Genomic DNA, 19,510 nt, shown 5'->3' with positions numbered 1-19,510 from the left:
TTATGGCACTGGCTGCTACATGAAGCTAAGAGAGTCCTGAGAGGGCAGATGGCTGGATTTTCCCCACACAAAGCAATAACATGAATCCTTCCACCACAGAAACTTAGTGCGTGCCTGAGGAGAAGCAAAGGGCAGAGGCCTGTACTTCCAGAAAGACGAGATATTCCCAGGTCTTCCAAAGCACAAGCAGACATGGGGTTTGGCTTGGCCAAGAATGTTGTTTGCATCTTCCAAGCAGAACCTGCAAATGAGCAGAGGTTCCTGCAGTATGTAACACAGCAAGTGTACTTCTCGTGAAGATGCAGCCTCAAAACTACGAGATTTGGCATTGATGTTCCAGTTCTTCAAACTCCCAAAGGTCTCCCCTGGGGAAAAACCCTGTCTTTGACTAAGGAGGAACACTTAGACATTTCCATGGCTCTCTAATTCAGAGTGGGCTGGACCTGAGAGCTCTGAACAGAAATAAGTCTGGGATACAGAGGAACAGACTGGATTTAGTGACTGCATTTCTGATGCTGACATTTTAAGGTGGTTTTGTTCTCCCTTTACACAACTTCCTATGAAAGTGTGGCTTAACAGACACAGGATTCTGATCCCCCAAAAGAGGTGTCTGCAGTTCGTGAGTAGGAAACAGGAAAAGCAAAGTGTTAAAGAGTCTTGAAATTCTCTCAAATTTCTACAGTGAGTGGGAAAATGGGGCTCTGATGCACATCTGGATGTTCTGGGGGTGGGAAGGGGGGGAAACATTCAGAGCGTGTGATCAGTGCACCAGTGCTAATGAGAAGTTTTACTTCAAACAGTAACTGAATCATCACAAGCAAAGACTCTTCCATCTCTTCTGCGAACAAACTGGTCAATCTTCTAGGGAATGATCAAAGAAAGAAAGTCTTATGCAAATAGACTGCCTCGGTGCTCCAGGAGCTCCAAATCCAGGAGCATGTGGTGAGAGCACAAGAAGGTATAAGCAATATCCATCTGTTGGTATTTCAGTTAATATCCACTTCTCCACTGCAGGACAGACACTGATTTGACATAACTGACCTCCAAACCAGAAATGTGGGTGTTAGTGTCCTGCAGCATTTGTAAATGGGATCAGGACTTTCTGCTAAGCATTAAGAAGGACTCGAGAAGTAAAAAAGGACTCACAGATGATATGTGCATATATACAAAATGTGTTTTTGATGTTTCTGTGTTTGGGCAAGCTAGGACACGGGTAAGCTTTGTGTGACAGCAGTTTACAGAAACTTTGAGGTTGAAACTTCTAGCAGCAATTCCTCGTGTTGTTACAGAAGTCATATTTGCCAACAAAAATGGAACAAGGAAATACTGTAATGCCATGATCTCATATATCCTGTGTCAAACTATTTCTTCATAGAAGGAGGTTGAATTTCTGGTGTTTTTCAGATCTGTGGCTCTAGAATACCTTTTAGGAGTCAGAATCCTTTCAGGTTTATAGATACAAGCAAGTCATAGTTCCTGCCATATACACCTTCCAACTTTGCTTTATTTCCACATTATTTACTGTATTTACTCCAACCAATACCATCCAGAGTGACTCTCCCAAGCAAGGTGAATCCTAACATTCAGACCAGAGAATGTCAATCCAAAGCACAGGGTCAGAGTGCCACCTTCAAGGACTTCCATTGAAATCTCTTAGCAGTCTGAACCAATATGTGGAAAATGAGCATCTATAAAACACCTTTGAATTCTTGCCGATGGTGAAACTAAGCTAAGTTTCTCTTTCTCGTCCTTTCAGTCCAAGTCAGCCTGTTGTCACATCCCCGTGGTGCTAAATTTGGCATTTGGGCAGTGAAGTTTCCAGCAGCCCTACACATGTTGAACTGCACGCTTACAGCTAAGTGTGAGGCCAGCTGGCTCTAACCCCATTCTCTCCCCTGCTCCACTCAGACAATCTGAACCCCCGCAGGGCACTCTGGAATGGCTTTTCCCTGAGCAGAGGCGCTCAGCCTGGGGCAGGGCTATCTGCATGCTCACAAAGCCAAGCTTCTGGCTCGTTGGGAGCAACCAGAGATCTGATGAGACTGAGGAAGCTGCTATTGGGCAGCAGCACTATTGCTCTTCTAGGAAACATTTATGGGATTATATTTATGTTTGATAAGATAAATGTAATATTTATTCGCTCAGGAGCACTGCACAAAATAACAATGTAATGTCATATGTTTGGTCTTCTTTAGCTGTATCTCTATGTACATAAAAATATGTATTTTTACAGACAATAAAATTACTTTGTCCCACCTGTGGTTTTCACTCTACATTAGCAGCAATACAAAAACCACTCGTGTGCTTTTATAATTGAACAGCCTGACCCTTCTCATCCTTCCCACCAAGAAGCAAGCCTGCTTTCTGAGGTACCTTCATTCCCCAGAGCTCTGGGGTTACATGACATGCTGGGTTCATGGGGTTAGGAAGTATTCATAATCACAACAAAATGCTGTTAACAGAATTTTCCAGGTGTGGGTCTGTCTATTAACACAAAAACTGTTTCTTTCTCCTTCTGCAGCTTGCAGACCCAGTACCCTCAGTCCGCTGCATCCATTCAGCTGACAGGGCAGACCTGGTGTCCAAGCTTCCCTGCAGAGCCAGTGAACACCCATTGGGAGCCTGAGTCCAGAGCAAACTCAGCCCCAGGAGGTGTTCCTGTGATCCAGGGGACAAGTGGCAGCCCACTGTGAGCAGAGAATGGTGCCCAAGAAAGGCACACTGCCAGGGGAGCTAAGGAAATTTATCTAGATATCGTATATTTACATTTCAAGACCTTTAATGGTCCTTGGGTACCCATCGATGTCTTTCTAGAGTCAGCAGCAGGAGCTGGGAGAGCTGCTGGAAAATGACCAACGACCTGCACAGGGCTTGCATCAATGACCACATGGAGCTGCTGCTCTGGAGGCTGTAAGAGATCCAGTTTGGATTTCACGCTGGATCTGAAGAGCTTTAGAGAGCAGAATGAGCAGAAGGTCAGGAAACTTGTCCGTGAAGAAATGCCAGATGCCCAAAATGCCGAAAGGAAGATATTTTGGATTCAGAGCTGACTCAGACAAGGCTCGAAGCTCCAAGCCAAGACACTGATTGCCTCCTGCTTTAGGTCCCTTCCACGCTCAGGTTTCTGCTACGCAGCAAGCTGTCAGGAACACGGTAGGTAAAATCTAACGGCGGTACAGCTCGGCGAGGGGCGGAGAGGCTGCAACCCGAACCCCCGCAGCAGCGCGAAGGCGAATCCCGGCCGGGCTCTGCCTTCCCGTGGCTCCCACCTCACTCCACGAGCACCGGGGCTCACGGGGGGGGCTGCGGTACCCTCCTGCCCCCTCTCTGGGCCATCCCCGGCGGAGGGGCGGAGATGCGGACCCACGCATCCCCCGGAGGAGGAGCGCACGGCTCCAGCCCTTCCCGCGGCGGGGGCCGGGGCTCTCCCCCCGCCGCCGCCGCCGCTGCCACCACCACCGCCGCCGCCGCGCGGAGGGGCCGGCGGAGAGCCGCGGAAGTGCACTTGCTGCAGCCATTTCCTGCTCTTTGTGCGGGCGGCGCGGAGCATCCGAGCATCGCCGCCCCGAACCCCGAACCCAGCGCCAGGTGAGCGGCGCGGGGGTGGGCGCTGCTGCGCGGGGGCTGCGCGAACTCAGCCCTTCGCGGCCCGGGGTTGCGCTCCCCGGTACAACCCCGGGGGAACAGCGGGGCCGGGGTGCCCTTATCGGGGCAGGTGCTGCCTCCCCGGGTAGGGCAGGGCGGGCGGCCCGGCGGGGCCGGGATGTGCTGGATGTATCCCATAATGCTCAGGGCTACCTGCAGCGTTTATTGCAAGGCTGTGGAGGAGGAGGGGATGGGAGGAAGGGGAGAATTGCAAAATAGCAAAAAATAAGAAAATAGCAAAAATAGGAAAATAGCGCAAATATCCTTCCCTCCTCTCTACCCCCCGCCCCCCATGCACCGCGGGAGGGGCATGAAGCCAAACCCCGGGCCCGGCGGGCGCTGCAGGCCCCGCTGCGAGCGGCAATGGCAGCCGGGGGGCGGCGATGCTCCGCGTGAGCAATGCGGCCGGAGGGATGGGGATGAGGGGGGGAGGGCAGACGGTCTCGGGGTGCGGGCTGAGGGGTCAGCGCCGGGCGTGGAGCGATGGCAGAATGGTGAGCAAAGCGGCCCTTCCCGTGCGCGGGGCCGCCTGCGAGCGAGATGCATCTCTTTCTATTGAACTTCGCGGCCGAGGATGCTGCTGGAAACACTGTGCCGATGCCATCCGCATCCTACCTGACAGGGAACGCGGCAGGAAATCTCCATGGGTTGCAGGGCTTGGAGGGGCATAGGGAGGAAAAGGGGCACGTGCTGGAACCCCACTGCTGCCTGATTTGGCGAGGGGGGTGGTTTGTGTGCCGTTAGGGACGCTGCCAGCAGCAGAGCTTGGCCTCTTCGCCATCTGCTGCTTTCGGTGGGGGTTCTGGCCTTGGCCTCAGATCACAGCCATTTCCTGCAATTAGGATGGGCTGCACCCCAGCATCCCTCCTGCCCCACAGCCCTCCTGCCCCACAGCCCTCCTGCCCCACAGCCCTCCTGCCCCTCAGCCATGCTTTGCACGATGGTAGTTGTTGTCAGAGGCTGGTCACTGCCAGCAGAGCCTGCCTGCTGTGATGGTGTCTGTCACTGCGTGTAATTCTGGGGCAGTTCCCTACAAAGGATAACTCCTCTCTCCTTTTCTCTGTACAGCTAATTGCTATTAATGAAGCACGAGGAATATGGAAAAGCCTTCCATTTTCTGACTCGGGTCTCGAGCAAAGCTCAATATCCTGATATCACAGTACTAATTTTATTAACAAACAATTATTGTCTTTGCACAGAAAGAGGAAGATCACTTTGGGGACATTACTGATTATCACACTACTAACAACACTGTTCTGTATGAGATTATCTCCCAAGAAGTGCTTTGACTGTCAGCAAAGGATCTCGCTCACAAACTTGCTCTGAATTTCTCAGCTATATTGGAAATGCAGTTTCCTATAGCAGCCTTCTTCCTTGGCCAGAAATAAATGAAGTTCTACAAGAAATAAATTCCAAATTAACGATGTTGCTGAGACAGAGATACACAGATGTCTGGAGCTCAGCCTTAGTGGGATGGCAGCAGATTTAGAGTGCAAATGCAGACAGCTTCAGGAGTGGTGCAGTTTGGCTTCCTATTTTTTTTGTCAGGAAGGGTAATTTCATGGTTATTAATGGCTGTGGCTGCGGAGGGCAGCAGCCCAGCTCTGTTCATCCTGGCTGTGTTGATTTGCTCATGCAAACAACCTCCTGACTGTGGTGGTTGCAATTCCAATGCAATCTTACAGTATGTGAGGAGGGTGTTGATGACATGCATTCTACAACAACAGCGCATGTTAATCCCGTGCTTCTGGGGCAAGAGTATAACAATCCTTTTGCACCCTGGAATTGCTCTACTTTACCCAAATCCATGGCTGGCCAGCAGCATGCACCCTTCTCTTGCCACAAGGCAATGGGCACCAGAAATGTTCTGCTATGTACCCAAGATGTCAGCCTGCTGGGATGCTTGCTGGGCCAGGATGGTTTCTGACCATGAGTAAAATGATTTTGTGGAGTAAGAGGGTGAAGCATTATCACAGGGCCCAATAAGTTAACATGGCTTTCCCAGGTTGTGCAGCTGAAGCAGAACACCAGATCCCTGAGAGGTGACCAGAATTTTTCCTCCTTTTCTTCCATGTTACCATCTCTCCACCAAAAGTCAATTTGCAGCAACCCACCCCAGGCTTGCAGGGCTTGGACCTCAAGTTACTTCCAAACTGCAGGGTAATTCCTGGTGCCTCTCCTGTGCTTGGCAGCTCCTGCAGCTCCAGCATGGACATCTGCTGTGGGAGTAGGAGTGCTGAGCACCTAAAGCATCCCACTTCCTCACAGCTCTCAGCTGTGCAGCTGCAAAGCCAAGCGCACATGAATGCAACATACTCATTATGGCCCCACTTTCAAAAGTCTTCCTTTGTTCCCCCAAGCTGCCCTAACAATGAAGTCTCCTTTGTTCCTCTTGCTGTGAAGATGATGATATTGCACAGATAGGGAAGTCAGGACCTAGCTGCAATGGAAGCTCAGCCATCTGGGATGTCCATGGTTGCCCCTTCCCAAAGTCTTCCTCCAGACTTAAATCCAGCCATCTGTTCTCACAACAGATTTACCTTCATTTCAGCTTTGGGATGGTGAACCTGGGATTGCAGTCCTTTGGGCAGGTGGGATGGGGAACACTGAACATCACAATGGCAGTGGGAGGTGGTTTCTGCAGAGGACAGGCAGAGTGTGGGCAGCAGAGTGCTCATCAGCATCAATGGCATCATCCTCGTGGCCCCAGGGTTTCCCCAGGATGAGGTTGGCTCTTGCAGGGTGTAGTTCTAACAAAATGCATCGAGTTGTCAGAGCTCCATTGGCAGGATATGCAGAACAAAATACTTTAGAGAGGCAGCTTCTAGCAGCCTGGGTGGTGGTGCTTCACTCCACTCAGGCAGGATATGTTTCCTGTGCAAGGAGGGAAGCCTCACCCCTCTGCACACATGCATGGGTAGTGAAAAAGCCCCATGTGGGGCACACTGTGCTCCACCCCGAGCAGTGATGTGTGCCTGCACAGGAAACTGCTGATACACCGCAGGCACCGCTCACAGCCTGCACCGTGCCCCTTTATCTGCTTTGGCTCTGCCATTCTGCTGAAGAAAGCATACCATTGAAATCGGGTTCCTGGGGATGTTGCAGTGAAGATTCATCTGTTAAACCCAGAACGTTTGTGCAGTTTTGTCACCTGGATCCTGTTTCTTGCATGGCCAAGCACGGGGAGGGCTTTGCTCATGGCTGTTTGCTCACTTTGCTCGATGCTTCCTTTTCTGTTCATTATTTCCACACTGCTGCCTCCTCCCTTCCGGGGTTTGAGTGCAAAACCTTTATGGCAGGGGTTGTTGTCTTCCTGCAGGTTTGTGCAGTACTCTGCACTGTGGGTCTGAGATGCTGAGCTGGGAACCAGATCTCCTGCTACAGCCCAAAAAGCTGCCCACTGCCTTGGGGAGGCATTTGTGGAGGTGACGTGTTTTACCAGACCCCTCCGTGCTCTCAGAGCTCCTGCTGCAGACAGCAGCAATGAGAGGCACAGCTTATCACTGCCCTCACCCAGCATGAAGCCACTCAGGTCTGCATGCATCCATCCCCTTGGGACATGTTCCTTACTGGGTGTGTGTATGCGCGTCTATCTATGGACATCCCAAAGCCATTGTCTTTCCATGCTCCCAGTGCTGGAAATGAAAAGCAGAGTTATAGTCTGGGAAGCAGTGACTCAATTAAAAAAACAAACAGCAAAAAGAAAAATGGACCTAAGGGAATTTGAGGCAGATAATCAGCTGAGCAAGAGCGCCTGTAGGACTGCTGCTGTGACCAAAGGACATGATGTGTTGGTGCACGAGAAGGGACTCTGTGCTGCTTTTGTGCCTGGTGTTTGTGCAGGCAGTGCTGGAGCACCGTGTCCTGCTATGTTGTCTGAACCTCACCAAAAAAAGCTGCAGAATTGGAAAATGGGATCAAGCTTAGGGAAAAGCCAAAGAGATGATTAAAGGATTGGGAGGTGAGCTCTGTAACAAGGCATTGAAGAGCTCAGGCCACTTGCCTGAGCTAACTCAAAGGTTGCAGGGTGTTCCTATTGAAACCCAGGAGTATCTTCATGAAAACTTTGTTAACAGAGCTCTACTGCCTTGCAGATTAAAGTGATAAATTCAGTTCACATTTGAAACTAATTGGGCCCAAATGGAAACAAACAAACAAACAAACAAAGAACAAAGAACAAAAAACACCACACTTTTTTGAAAGGGGAGTGATCTGCTAGTTGAGCAACATGTCAATATTTAAAGCCATTTCTTTCCCTGCAAATGTTTAAATGCAACTGAGTGTTTTCTAGGAGACACACTCCAGGTCAGCACAGCCATTGCACAGGGATTAGGCATTAACCAAGGAGAGCCTGGTGGCTGTGGTTATACAAGTGCTCAGCCTGGAGGACAGCAGGGTCTGTCCATGGTGAGGCATTCACTGCAAAGGTGAAGTGCAAAAGAGATCCGGGACATAGAGGTTTGTCCTGTGTTTCCTGCTGGCTTGGCCGAGTGCGGAGGTAAGCAGCAGCGAGCTCTTTCAGAAACATTTTCCTCTGGTTTTTGTGTCATGTGCAGCTGGCACCATCTCAGGACACAGCTGATGGCAGCTCCAGGGCAAGCAGGGTCTGAGCAGGGGAAGCACTGCACAGTAAAACCAAATAAATACAATTTTTAACAACCCCCTCTTTTTTTCACTACCTAAGCTGTCCAGAGCCTGATCCTTTCTGGTTCACCTGCAGAAACATGCTTTGTTGTTTACAGTTTCCAGTGCTTCCTCATGCAGGGAGGGTGCCATGTGAGTGTCAGCGCTGCTCATGCTTTTCTCATTGCACTGCTTTGAGAGATATTTTTGAAAGCACTGCTTTGCATCTCCCGCTTTCACTTCAGGCTGTTCGGGCTGCACCGCAGCACCCAGCTGTTGTGCACAGAGCTGAGCACAGAAGGAGCTGGGCGGGTGGTTGTGTTCCTCTGATTCTGCATTCCTGTTCTGTTATTGAATTGTGGAAAGGGAGATGACACAGAGATATAGGTTAAATACACAAGAAAAGGAAAACAAGATAAACTGGGATCGTGTCCCCTGCAGTGCAAGGCAGGCCTGGTTCCAGTTTTGTCCTTTGGTGCTTTTTCACTCGGTCTTCTGGCTGCTGTTTATCACCCTCTCTTTTCCTTTAGATCTAGCGTGGAAACAGAACAGCTGGCACCATGACGACCCACGTCACGCTGGAGGATGCCCTGTCCAATGTGGACCTGCTGGAGGAGCTGCCGCTGCCAGACCAGCAGCCATGCATCGAGCCACCTCCCTCCTCCATCATGTACCAGGTACTCACAGCTCCCAGCCCCACAGGGCACAGGGGCTGTTCTGCATAGCACAGGGGTACGTGGTGCTGGGAGAAGGAGCAGAAAGTGCTCCCGGTCAGCATGTTGGAGGAAATGTTCAGAACAGATCGAGCCACAGCTCTGCTGCCAGAGATTGGGAAAAGGGTTCTCTAATGCTGAGCAAGACATAGGGAAGTTAAAAATGAGGACCAGAGTGCATGAGCGAATAAGAAGCCAGAGATGAGATTTGTGATAACAACAGAAGGTTCTCAGCAGTGTTTTGTTCTGTATTTCTGTGTTCCCTTTAAATGCTAAGTGCATGTGTCTAAGTAGGTCAGAATCAGAGTTCAGCCTGAATTTGTGCATCCTGTGCTGTGCACACAGCTGGAACTGCAGGTTGGGGGAGGGCAGGCAGTGGGGTGGTGAGGCACTGGCACAGGTTGCCCTGAGAGGTGGGGGTTCCTCCTCCCTAGAGATACCCACAGTCAGGCTCTGAGCACTTGATGGAGTCTGTTTATTGCAGAGGATTTGGACCAGATGGGCTCTAACGGTCCCTTCTACCTCAAATAAGTCTATGATTCTTTGATAACCACTGCTCTGCCTCATGTGACCACAGATTCATCTGCAGCGGCACTGCCCGAGCCTGGCATAATCCCAAGTGAAGGCTCAAAGTGCTGCTTTTGGACCCACAGCGGGATGCCATGACTGTTTGGCCACCACGCCCTGTCCTATAGCACACTCCCAGGGTTAAATATAACATGGGGTTTACTTTCTCCATCCTGCCACTCCTGTCTGCGCGCCTTACCGTGGTCATGCATAAATGCAACCCAACCGTGATTGCTGTGCTGTGTGCGCAGGGTGCTGGAGTTACAGTATCTCTTTCAGATAGGTCAGGCTGCGGGCTTGTTTAGTAGCATTGGTATCACATTGGGTTATCAGACCCAAGGGCATTTCTGGGCTGTTCAGGTGTCAGCTCTCCCTGGAAAATCTTAGTAACATTTTAACATCTATCTTCACAAAGTAATTTTTACTCTTTGCTGGCCTGTGGCCCATGGGAGGCTCAGGGTCCTGCCCAGTGGCACAGCTTCACTTGTGCTTCATGGCCACAAGTGTGTGCTCTCAGCTTGGCCTGTAAACCTCATTGAAACAATGACAAAACTGGATCTGGAGGTATTGCCCAAACCTGGTTCCTCATCACACCTGCTTTGGGGTTAGCACTCTTCCTGCTACTCGAAAATACATTTGCAGCCTCAGGTTTGCTGCACATTAGGGTCATAGAGGCACAGAGAAAAGCAGCTCTATGGCTACAGCTCTGTGCTCCCGGCTCAGCTGCTCAGGAAGTCAGTTATTGAGGTGAACACAGTCACTGCAATGCTGATGACATTGCTCTGTGCACTTGGGACTTATGTGCGCTCTGCCGTGCAGCAGATAGCATCAATGTGCCTGCACAGAGGAAACTGCCCAGGCCTAAAGCATGTGAATGAGGCGGAGGAGCTGTGCTTTCACCCCCTGCCTTGCTTTGCGCTTTCTTACTGCCACGTCTACATGCAAAGCAGTAGCTCAGGTTTCACAACAACCGTTTCCCCCAAAGCATCAGCTTGCAATAGCAGCACTAGCACTAAGCACCAAGTGCTGACTCTCACATTTATGTTTCCCAGACATTTTTTTCCCTGCTCTTTCTATGTTTATCCTTTGCAATTCCTGCTGACAGGATGTGGCCTTCCCCAAGCAGCCAGGGCACAAATGGAAATTAATGAGGTTAAAAGACTAAAGTTCTTCGTATACTTGCTACAGTTTTGCTCACTGGTGTTGTTACAGTTCTGTATAACTGATCCCCATTGGCTTGGCTTGATTTTAGAAAGCTTTGTCACTCTCAATGGCCACATCTTCACATCCATCATCTGCAGGGTTCCCTCTAATGAACACGAGGGATTCCGATGCACTGCAGTATTAATCTACTTTATCCCTAGAGATGCAGTGATTTTCAGCACCTCCAATTCATTATGACCCCTGTGTCCCAAGATCCCTCCTGCTTCTCCCTGTGCCTGCTGGGGGTTTTCTTGCCTGTACTTCTGAAACAACTTGACAGCTCACAGCATTAGGTGAGTAAACATCTAGCTTGTGCGTATTTTAATCCTCATCTCCATTTCACCCATAGGCTAATTTTGACACAAACTTTGAAGACAGAAATGCCTTTGTGACCGGCATTGCCAGGTACATCGAGCAGGCAACGGTGCACTCCAGCATGGTGAGTCCCTGGGCACTGCCCAGCAATGCCACACTGCAGTGCGCGCCTTGCCCCAGCAACACCTCTCTGTGTTTCAGAATGAAATGTTGGAAGAAGGCCATGAGTATGCTGTCATGCTGTACACGTGGAGGAGCTGCTCAAGAGCCATCCCCCAGGTACGTTTGGTTTTGTCTTCAGTGGGTCACTCTGGGGTGGAGGCAGAAAAAAAGCAAAGACTGAAAAGGGCAGAGTGGATAGAATGGTTGAAAACAGAAACCATAGACTTAAAATTCCCTTCCTCTCCCCATCAAACTTTCAACCACTAATCCCTGCAGCAGGTAGCCACTCCAGAAGAAGCACATTCCTACTGCTGCCCTAGCAAAGGATTCTTCTCTGCACCCTCGTGCAGAGTAGCACCACCCCTGACATCTCTTAACAGCACCTCTCAGCTACCTTGCACGAAGCAGTGGACAGCTGGGACAGGTTTCCACATCCCCATCTGGTGCCTGGATGTGGGGGCCCTCTCTGCTCCAAAGGAAAACCCAGAAGGATTGATGTTGTGTGTGGGTGCATGAAGGAGCTCTTTGCCATATCGGAAGCATTTTTGGAGTGAATATCTGCTTCCTTGTCAGGTCTCAACCAAATGTTTTGCTGTTGGTGTACCTGAAGGTCCCAGGCTTAATCATTCTGCCCTTCTACTGCTAGTTCTGTTTCAAATGTTTTTCAGTCCTTCTCCAACCTGAATTTTGGTGGTTCTGTCCTTCAGACACCTACAGGCATGACTAAGGTTGCCCACATGGTCCATTGAGCTGTGATTCAGACTCCAACACAAAGCTTGTCTTCTGCCACATGAGAGCTCACTTCATCACTTCAGAAGTGCAGGCTGACAGCACTGCAGGCAGATGCAGCACACTTGCATTAACCCTACTGATAAAACAGTTTGCAGGGCTTCCATGGAGCTTGGATAAAATATTTCTGCATGGCTGGCACTGCCTGTGTTAGCAGTTCCCCAGGAAAGGTCAAATCTTAGTTCCCGCAGGTTATATTCTGCTGATGAGACGGGGAGACTGCTGATGCTGATTAGATTTTTGTTTATCTCCCTTTTCTATTTGCTGCTGTGCTGCTCTTGTCTATGCTGGTCGTGCTAGCAGAAGGCAGGCCATGGCTGAGCTGGTGGCAAAACAAGATGTGGGTTGTGCTCTTGGGCAGGGTTTGAGTACTATGGATCATCTTCTGTTTTGGAGTTTTAGTGTCCTCCCATCCCTAATTGCTCCCATGATATTCATGCCACAAGAAACACAACTTGTGGGGTCCCTACTCTCCTCAGTCCTTCGTTGCTGAACAGAGGCTAAGGGCAGTTTTGTAGCAACTTTGGCAGCTTCCCACATATAAAGCTCGCTGATTTGTTCCCCTCACACACTGTAGATCAACTGCTGGGCTGCTAATTTGTGCCAGAGCTGTGAGCCCCATCACAACCTTGTGTCAGCAACAACTATAAACAAAACACACCCTAGGAAGGCCCTTGGCATCCATCCCCTGACAAAGAATAACAGCAGAGGAATGCGTTTTGTTGGGCAGCTGGGGATTTTCCTGCAAGTTTGGTGATGACTCCAAGTCATCATTTAGAAATGAGGTGGGTGACAAGTGGATATGTCTTTCCTTAAATGTAGCTTCCTAGGACTGATAAAGGCAACTCACTTCATTGCTGCTAGCCACATCCAAGCCCAGGGATTTTTAATGGTCCTTCCATTGTCCTCAAATGGGGACAGCGTTCAGTGTGAAACAAACGGAACACAGTGGCTGTTGCAAGTCCACAGCTGTGTCAGAAGTATTAATGCTGACAATCGTTGCTTGTCTTTGCAGGTGAAATGTAATGAACAGCCAAACCGAGTGGAGATTTATGAGAAGACAGTAGAAGTTCTGGAGCCAGAAGTGACCAAGCTTATGAAGTTCATGTATTTTCAGGTATGTGGTCAAAGAAGATGACAAAAATAATGTCTTTGGTTTGAGATTCTTTAGCAGGGCCAGCATAGCTCACTTTGCTATGTCGCAGTGTCAAACACCAAAGCTAACAGATGCTATGTATGAGACACTTGAGAAAATAACATACTCAGATCCCAGCAGAGGAATGACCACATAGAAAAACAGAGCTGCTGTAGGCTCAAGGGAGCTCCCGACGTCACTGCTTGCATTTACAACTGGATGCAACTGGGTTTTACTACTGCCTTTGGGTTTCATGTCCCATGAGAACATAATGCTCCACCTAAAGAGCCAAAGCGTTATTTGGCAGACCACACTGCTATCCAGGCAGGCCGGGCAGAGGATTTAAGTGTTCTCCTCTCCTCCAGCATGGAGGACATTTGTTGCAGGGGTCTGTAATGCTGCCTTATTTCATGGCAATAACAGAGTGAGACCCTGGAGCTGCCATCCCACCAGAAGAAGGAAGGGGATGGTGGCTGTAGGGGTGGTGGTGTGCACATGCTGACCCTATCCCACTGCCTTCCAGCGCAAGGCTATTGAGAGGTTCTGCAGCGAGGTGAAGCGCCTGTGCCATGCAGAGCGGAGGAAGGACTTTGTCTCTGAGGCCTATCTCCTCACCCTGGGCAAGTTCATCAACATGTTTGCTGTCTTGGATGAGCTGAAGAACATGAAGTGCAGTGTCAAAAATGACCACTCGGCTTACAAAAGGTGAGGGGCAAGAAGCAGGGCTGAGCCTGCACCTGGTCTGGCAGAAGGCATTGCCTGCAATGGGATCTGGAAGATATAGGGAGGCTGGAGGGTGGTTATCTGTGCTCTTGTGGTCTCTTTGTGAGAAAAAGACTGAGATCCTGTGCGTTTCAGTTCCCTGTTTGTAAAATGAGGAAAGGAGAAAGCTCTGCTGCAGGCGAGCTCTGTGGCTGCTGCTCTGCAGCTGCAGGTGAAGTGAGGAGGATGGGTGGTGAGAGCCTGGCATTGGGTAACAGGTCACATTGATGGTGGATTTTTCCCATTCAGAGCTGCCCAGTTTCTGCGGAAGATGGCAGACCCACAGTCCATCCAGGAGTCCCAGAACCTCTCTATGTTCCTGGCAAATCACAACCGCATCACACAGGCAAGTCCATCTCTCTGAACCAGTTGACCCTTCCATGCTTCAGGGAGCTTCAGGCTGGACTGCAGCAACATCTGCCTTTTTTTGTTGGGTCATTTCTGATGATTGTTGGTGTCTGGGTCGGGCTGCATAACTCTCTCCATTGGGTTATCCTGGGTAGCTTTGGAGGTCTCTTTATGTCAAGACAAGGATAAAGCTCTAAAAGATGTAAGAAGAGCTCTCAGGAGGCTTTCTCCCATAAACCTTGCCCTTATTTTTTTCCAGAAATCCATCCAGTCTGTCTCTGTAGCTGCATAGGGACTGCAGATCAGACACAAGGGACCTCCACAATCTACGGGCTCTACAGATTCTGCTAATTAGATAAAATATTGCACAGAGACAGGAGACAGTCAGAAGATCTGCTTCTCTGCAGACAATTTTTCATCTCAATGTCTGACGCTTGGCTGCTGTCATCAATCTGAAAAGGAGAGCTCTCCTACAGAAGGTTCCTCTTTATAGGTGGTACCACGAGGTCAACCTTCTGTCTGTAACTCAAGAAAAGAGCAGACAGGGTTTTAGGAAACCTCATTATCTTCTTAATCTTTCAAGTATGTTTCCACCTCTGGAAAATATATTCCTGCTCTTCCTCTGCCCATGTGAATAAAGTGTCCCGTGTTGCTGTTTCAGTGTCTGCACCAACAACTAGAGGTTATCCCTGGCTACGAGGAATTGCTGGCTGATATTGTCAACATCTGTGTGGATTACTATGAAAACAAGATGTATCTCACACCCAGTGAGAAGCATATGCTTTTAAAGGTGAGGTTTGGCTGTACTTACAGAGATGGGCATTTTAGGTAGTTCCACTTTAGATTTAATGAAGTGAAATTCCTTTCCAAGACAATGTTTCTCTTCATATTCTTTGTTTTTTTCTCCTTTGGGTTTACATGCATACTTTCTCTGAAGAGCCGGTATCCTAATTGGCACACAGCTTGCTTAGTTAGTATGTTTGTCCTTATTGTAAGTCAGTTATTACAGTGATTACAGCCACTATTACCCTAAGAATGTCATTACCATGGTATGAGTCAGTTTAGATTCTTTGAAGGATAATGTGGGTAGGTTTAATATCTATAATGATTTGCACTGAATTAAAGGGAAAAAATCAATTCAAGAGAATATTTTAGATGTTTTCAATTTTCTGGGAGCAAATGCTCGCCTAGAATATGAGTGGAAAAGAATTTTGGATTGTCTTTGTGAGAGAGAGGAAACAATTGAGAGTTAATGAGACTTTCCCTTTCTGTCTTCTTCAGGTGATGGGGTTTGGCCTATATCTTATGGACGGCAATGTCAGCAACATCTACAAACTGGATGCCAAGAAGAGAATCAACCTTAGCAAAATAGACAAGTTCTTCAAGGTCAGTGACCTGTCTGGGCAAGACTGGAGACCAGTGAATTATCAACCTGTATCACTGCACATGCTGCCAACAAAAAGACACGGGAGTCATTTGAGGTTCCACAAAAACCCTAAAGGATCAAGGAATCATCTAGATAGAAGGATGATGAGTGGGATTGTCATGAATGTGCATAGGCACAGAGGCACAGCATGGGTGAGATGTGAGATGATGGCCCTCCTTCCAAGGGCTGAAGGATGGGAATGGCACATGGAATGTCTGTTATGTGGACAAGGGAAAAGTATACCAGGCTGACATCTAGCTTGGCACAGTTTTCAGGCTGGGCTGCAGTCTCCTGAAGAGCACCATGATTTTTGGGTGGGTTTGCCCTGTCTCAGCTCACTCCTGAGCTGGCATGTTGAGGGACAGGGGACAAAGCTGGCCAGCCAACATACCATTGGCAGTCTAACCTGGCGTATAAGCTGTTCCCTGTAAGAGACAAAAAAAAACTTCTTGGGGAGCTTGTACTGGTTGGAATTTGCAGGTGTTCAGGGGGTTCCTCAGGGGGCTGAGGTTTGATGATGGTTTGATGAATCCTTTTCGTTTTATCTGGTTTTGGGGAAAGGTCTGCAAGAGCTGTGTGCTTCCAGTGGCATGCTGGGAAGCAGCTGTGCAGCCTCCCTCTGCCCCTTTTCCATGTGCAGCTGGATTCAGCCCTGGGCTGCTCCCTGGGCTGTATGGAAGAAAGCATTGCCACCGGGCTGCTCAGCACAAGAAGTGTTTGGGATAACCCTGTCTGCTTCCTCCCCAAATGTGTGTATGCAAGCTGTCAGTGGCATATGGAGAGGAGGTCTGACTTTGCATTGTCTTTGTCTGATTACACATCTTGCTTGAGCTCAGCACAATACAAGCATCTCCTGAGCACTGGCAGGGTGAAATGATTCCTCCTGCCCTTTGGTTCTGTGCATGGCTTGAGTCTTGAAGACTTTCCAGGTTTGGAGCAGGTCGGCTCATGTTGGGGTCTGGCAAGGGACAAATGTGTTGGTGAGCTTGGATAGCTGGTTTCATGGAAGGCTGATGTACCTGCTGCATCCTCACCTCAAATGAGGACCTGTTTACCCATATTTGTGTCATCTCCCAGAAACAGCAAGGCTCAAAAAATTCCATAGGGAACTACAGACACTATAACCTCACAGATGGGGGAGATAATGAGGTGGCTGAATACTTCCCAGCCACCAGGTTGCTGGCTGAGGACTGCAGCTTTGTGAAAGAGATTTCTCATGCCATCTCTTGGAGTTTTCTGAGTTTTTTTTTCTGAGTTCACCTTTGCTAATTTGACTGAATCTTTGCCCCAGTTTAAACCAAATCTTCAGCGTAATTTGTAGTGGTTGGTCATCTTGCTGCACTCGAGCACATCTGTGGTTCATTGAAAAAGGTTGTGGTCCATCAGAGAATTGGACTGGTACAGTATCATCCACTGCATGGAATAACTTCTTCCTTTCCAGCTTTTTTCTGTGAGCACTTCTCCAACATCTGCTGTGGTCTCACCCAATCAGTTAAGTACCATTCCAGACTATCAGATCTCAATAAGAAAAGCCAACTGCTCCTCTTACTACATCTGCTTGCTGCCTTCTGATTAATTTTTTAATGGATTGACCGGGAATTTGAGTAGCGAAAAAGAACTACCCTTTCATTTAAACTGCTTAGGAAAGTGCTACTGGGAATTCCTGATGATAGCATTGTGCATCCTCCATGCAAGCTAGCCTCAGAAGAGAAGTGTGTGATATAATAGGACAGCGAATTTGCCACCATATTCCTTGAACTTTGGGGCGAAGCTTTTGTGGTCAGGTGAAGTTTTAGCATCATTTTTTATTGAAGAACCGCAAGAAGCTATTGGTTGAATTTTGCTTGCAGCTGAAACCTTAGTCCAGTGGAGGCCTCTGTGAGCTTGAGACATGTTCAGTGCACTTAGAATTTATTTCCCATCAAAATCTTCCTGAGATGTACAGAGAGAGCAGAGCCTTGTTGTAGTGCATGCAAAGACTGACTGGTCTTTTTCTTGTGGAGAAACTGTAGGATACATCACTAGCAACCACAGTGCCAAAGTAAAATCTGAGCTCCCTGGGGAAAGAGGCCACATCTCTGGCAATGCAACAGAGCAGCCTACACCTCCCCTCCCTGCTGTGCTGCCAGGATACCAACGTGCTGGGTTTTATCCCTCTGTTCTTCCTATGTATTATGGTGGGAGTCAGTAAGCCCCAGTGAGGAATATGCTTCTCTTTTTGGTGTAAAAAGACCCTTCTCTCTTACAGCTGATACTACTTACAGCATTCTGACAATAACCAAACCAGTACTGGCAAGCCCGCAGCTCCAAAGCACTTGCAGTGGGGGATCTTTCTTGCCCCTAAACCCTTTGTGATAGTTTTCAGCTGGTTCCTAAGTGTGAAAAGATCCCACATCCAGGTTTGAACAGCCTGTAGCTTCAGAGCTGCAGGATGCCACTTCCTCGTCCTTTGCATCAACTTAGGGACATTGCTGCTTTTCAACCATCTTTTGTTTTCTTTTCCAGCAGCTGCAGGTGGTTCCTTTATTCGGCGATATGCAGATAGAACTGGCCAGATACATTAAGACCAGTGCTCACTATGAGGAGAACAAATCCAAGTGAGTGCCTGCCATAATGTCTCTTGGCTTTTGTGTGTGTCCTGAAAGCTGTGGGAACTGCATCTCCCTCCTCGGCATGCATGAGGTCTGTGCACAGGTACCTGTGTGTGTCCTCGGGGGCTGCACACCCAACGTGCCTGACTCTGTGTGCAGGTGTGTACCTGTGTGTCCCTGCATGGGAAGACGTCTCCTCGCCAGCTCCATGGAGCCATTCCCGTGTGTGCAGGCGGGTGAGCAGCCATGGTGCACAGTTCTGGGATGGCTGCTGAGTGCTTGGGACGTGTGAGCCCGAAGCTGTGTGAGTGTGAGCAGCGTGTCCCTGCTCTGGAGAGATTTTAATCCACGTTTTTCATCCCAAGGACAAAATCCTTCAGAGCATGAACACTGCTGGGTCTATCTGTGCAGTAGCCAGGGCGTGTCTTCTAGCTCAGGCACTGCAAAAAGGCAGCAGGAATGAGGTCAAAAGTGTGGGTCAGATGCATTATAAATGAATGAATATTGCTGGGAAAAAAAGACAGAAATTGAGTCTTTCCAGGAGTACTCGGTCACTGTGGTGTGGGATCTGCAGCACTGCGTCACAGCACAGGTTCAGAGCCATCAGGAGGATTTCGGGTGTTGTTTCAATCTTGTGTCCAAGCCCCAGCTGAGTATGTAGCTTTGCACAGTGCTCAGTTATTGTTAGAAGAATCACCAGTGGGTTTGGACATCCTAAGAATAGCATTTACCACTGTACATAAGCAAAGCCCATCTGAGCTGTGTTTGCTGTAATCACTAATTGCAGACTGGCTTTCACCAAAGAGTGACCATTTACCCATGGGACCAGGTCATGACCAAGTCAGATTTCTCCACGGTCACTGAGCAGCAGTCTAGCTGAACAGCTGCTGGGACAGGATCTAGCCTGTTGTCTCATCTCTGCCTGTTCACTTTCCCCTCCTCTGCAAAGGGTCCTGCTTTCTGCCCACTGCCTGGCTGCCCCAGCAGCAACCTCCCTGCCCTTCTGAAGGCTGGTTGAAAAGTGCCAATCAACTTTGCACGAGAAAGATGAGAAGAATTTCTCAAGCAAAATGGCAATTGGAAATAAACAAACAAATAAATAAATAAATAAGAATGGCAATTGGAAAAAATAAATAAATAAATAAACAAACAAATAAGAAAATTCTATAAAATATGGATTTAAAAAACATTTTCAAAAACTTAAATTTGAAAAGGAACGACATCTAAAAAT

General features: G+C 48.7%; 1 protein-coding gene across 4 annotated transcripts in view; it reads left to right on the top strand.

Annotated features, from left to right (window-relative positions):
• Nucleotides 1-2,921: 2,921 nt before the first annotated feature.
• CYFIP2 (cytoplasmic FMR1 interacting protein 2) overlaps nt 2,922-19,510 on the top strand; it is a 48,831-nt gene continuing 32,242 nt past the window's right edge. For 2 of the 4 annotated variants that reach the window (XM_072348685.1, XM_072348680.1), the window contains exons 1-10: nt 3,447-3,588; nt 8,799-8,945; nt 11,101-11,190; nt 11,268-11,345; nt 13,033-13,134; nt 13,676-13,857; nt 14,164-14,260; nt 14,924-15,052; nt 15,544-15,648; nt 18,194-18,285. In XM_072348685.1, coding sequence (XP_072204786.1) covers nt 8,829-8,945; nt 11,101-11,190; nt 11,268-11,345; nt 13,033-13,134; nt 13,676-13,857; nt 14,164-14,260; nt 14,924-15,052; nt 15,544-15,648; nt 18,194-18,285 — 992 coding nt within the window. In that variant the 5' untranslated portion in view covers nt 3,447-3,588; nt 8,799-8,828. Of the gene's footprint in view, nt 3,154-3,433; nt 3,589-8,798; nt 8,946-11,100; nt 11,191-11,267; nt 11,346-13,032; nt 13,135-13,675; nt 13,858-14,163; nt 14,261-14,923; nt 15,053-15,543; nt 15,649-18,193; nt 18,286-19,510 lie in introns of those variants that run through there. The other 2 variants (XM_072348681.1, XM_072348684.1) reach the window with 2 other exon arrangements.

Source organism: Excalfactoria chinensis, chromosome 13 (assembly GCF_039878825.1).
Source record: "Excalfactoria chinensis isolate bCotChi1 chromosome 13, bCotChi1.hap2, whole genome shotgun sequence".
Taxonomy (NCBI): Eukaryota; Metazoa; Chordata; class Aves; order Galliformes; family Phasianidae; genus Excalfactoria; species Excalfactoria chinensis.
Note: the sequence above shows the minus strand (reverse complement) of the source record. Positions and strands in the feature narration are given on the sequence as shown.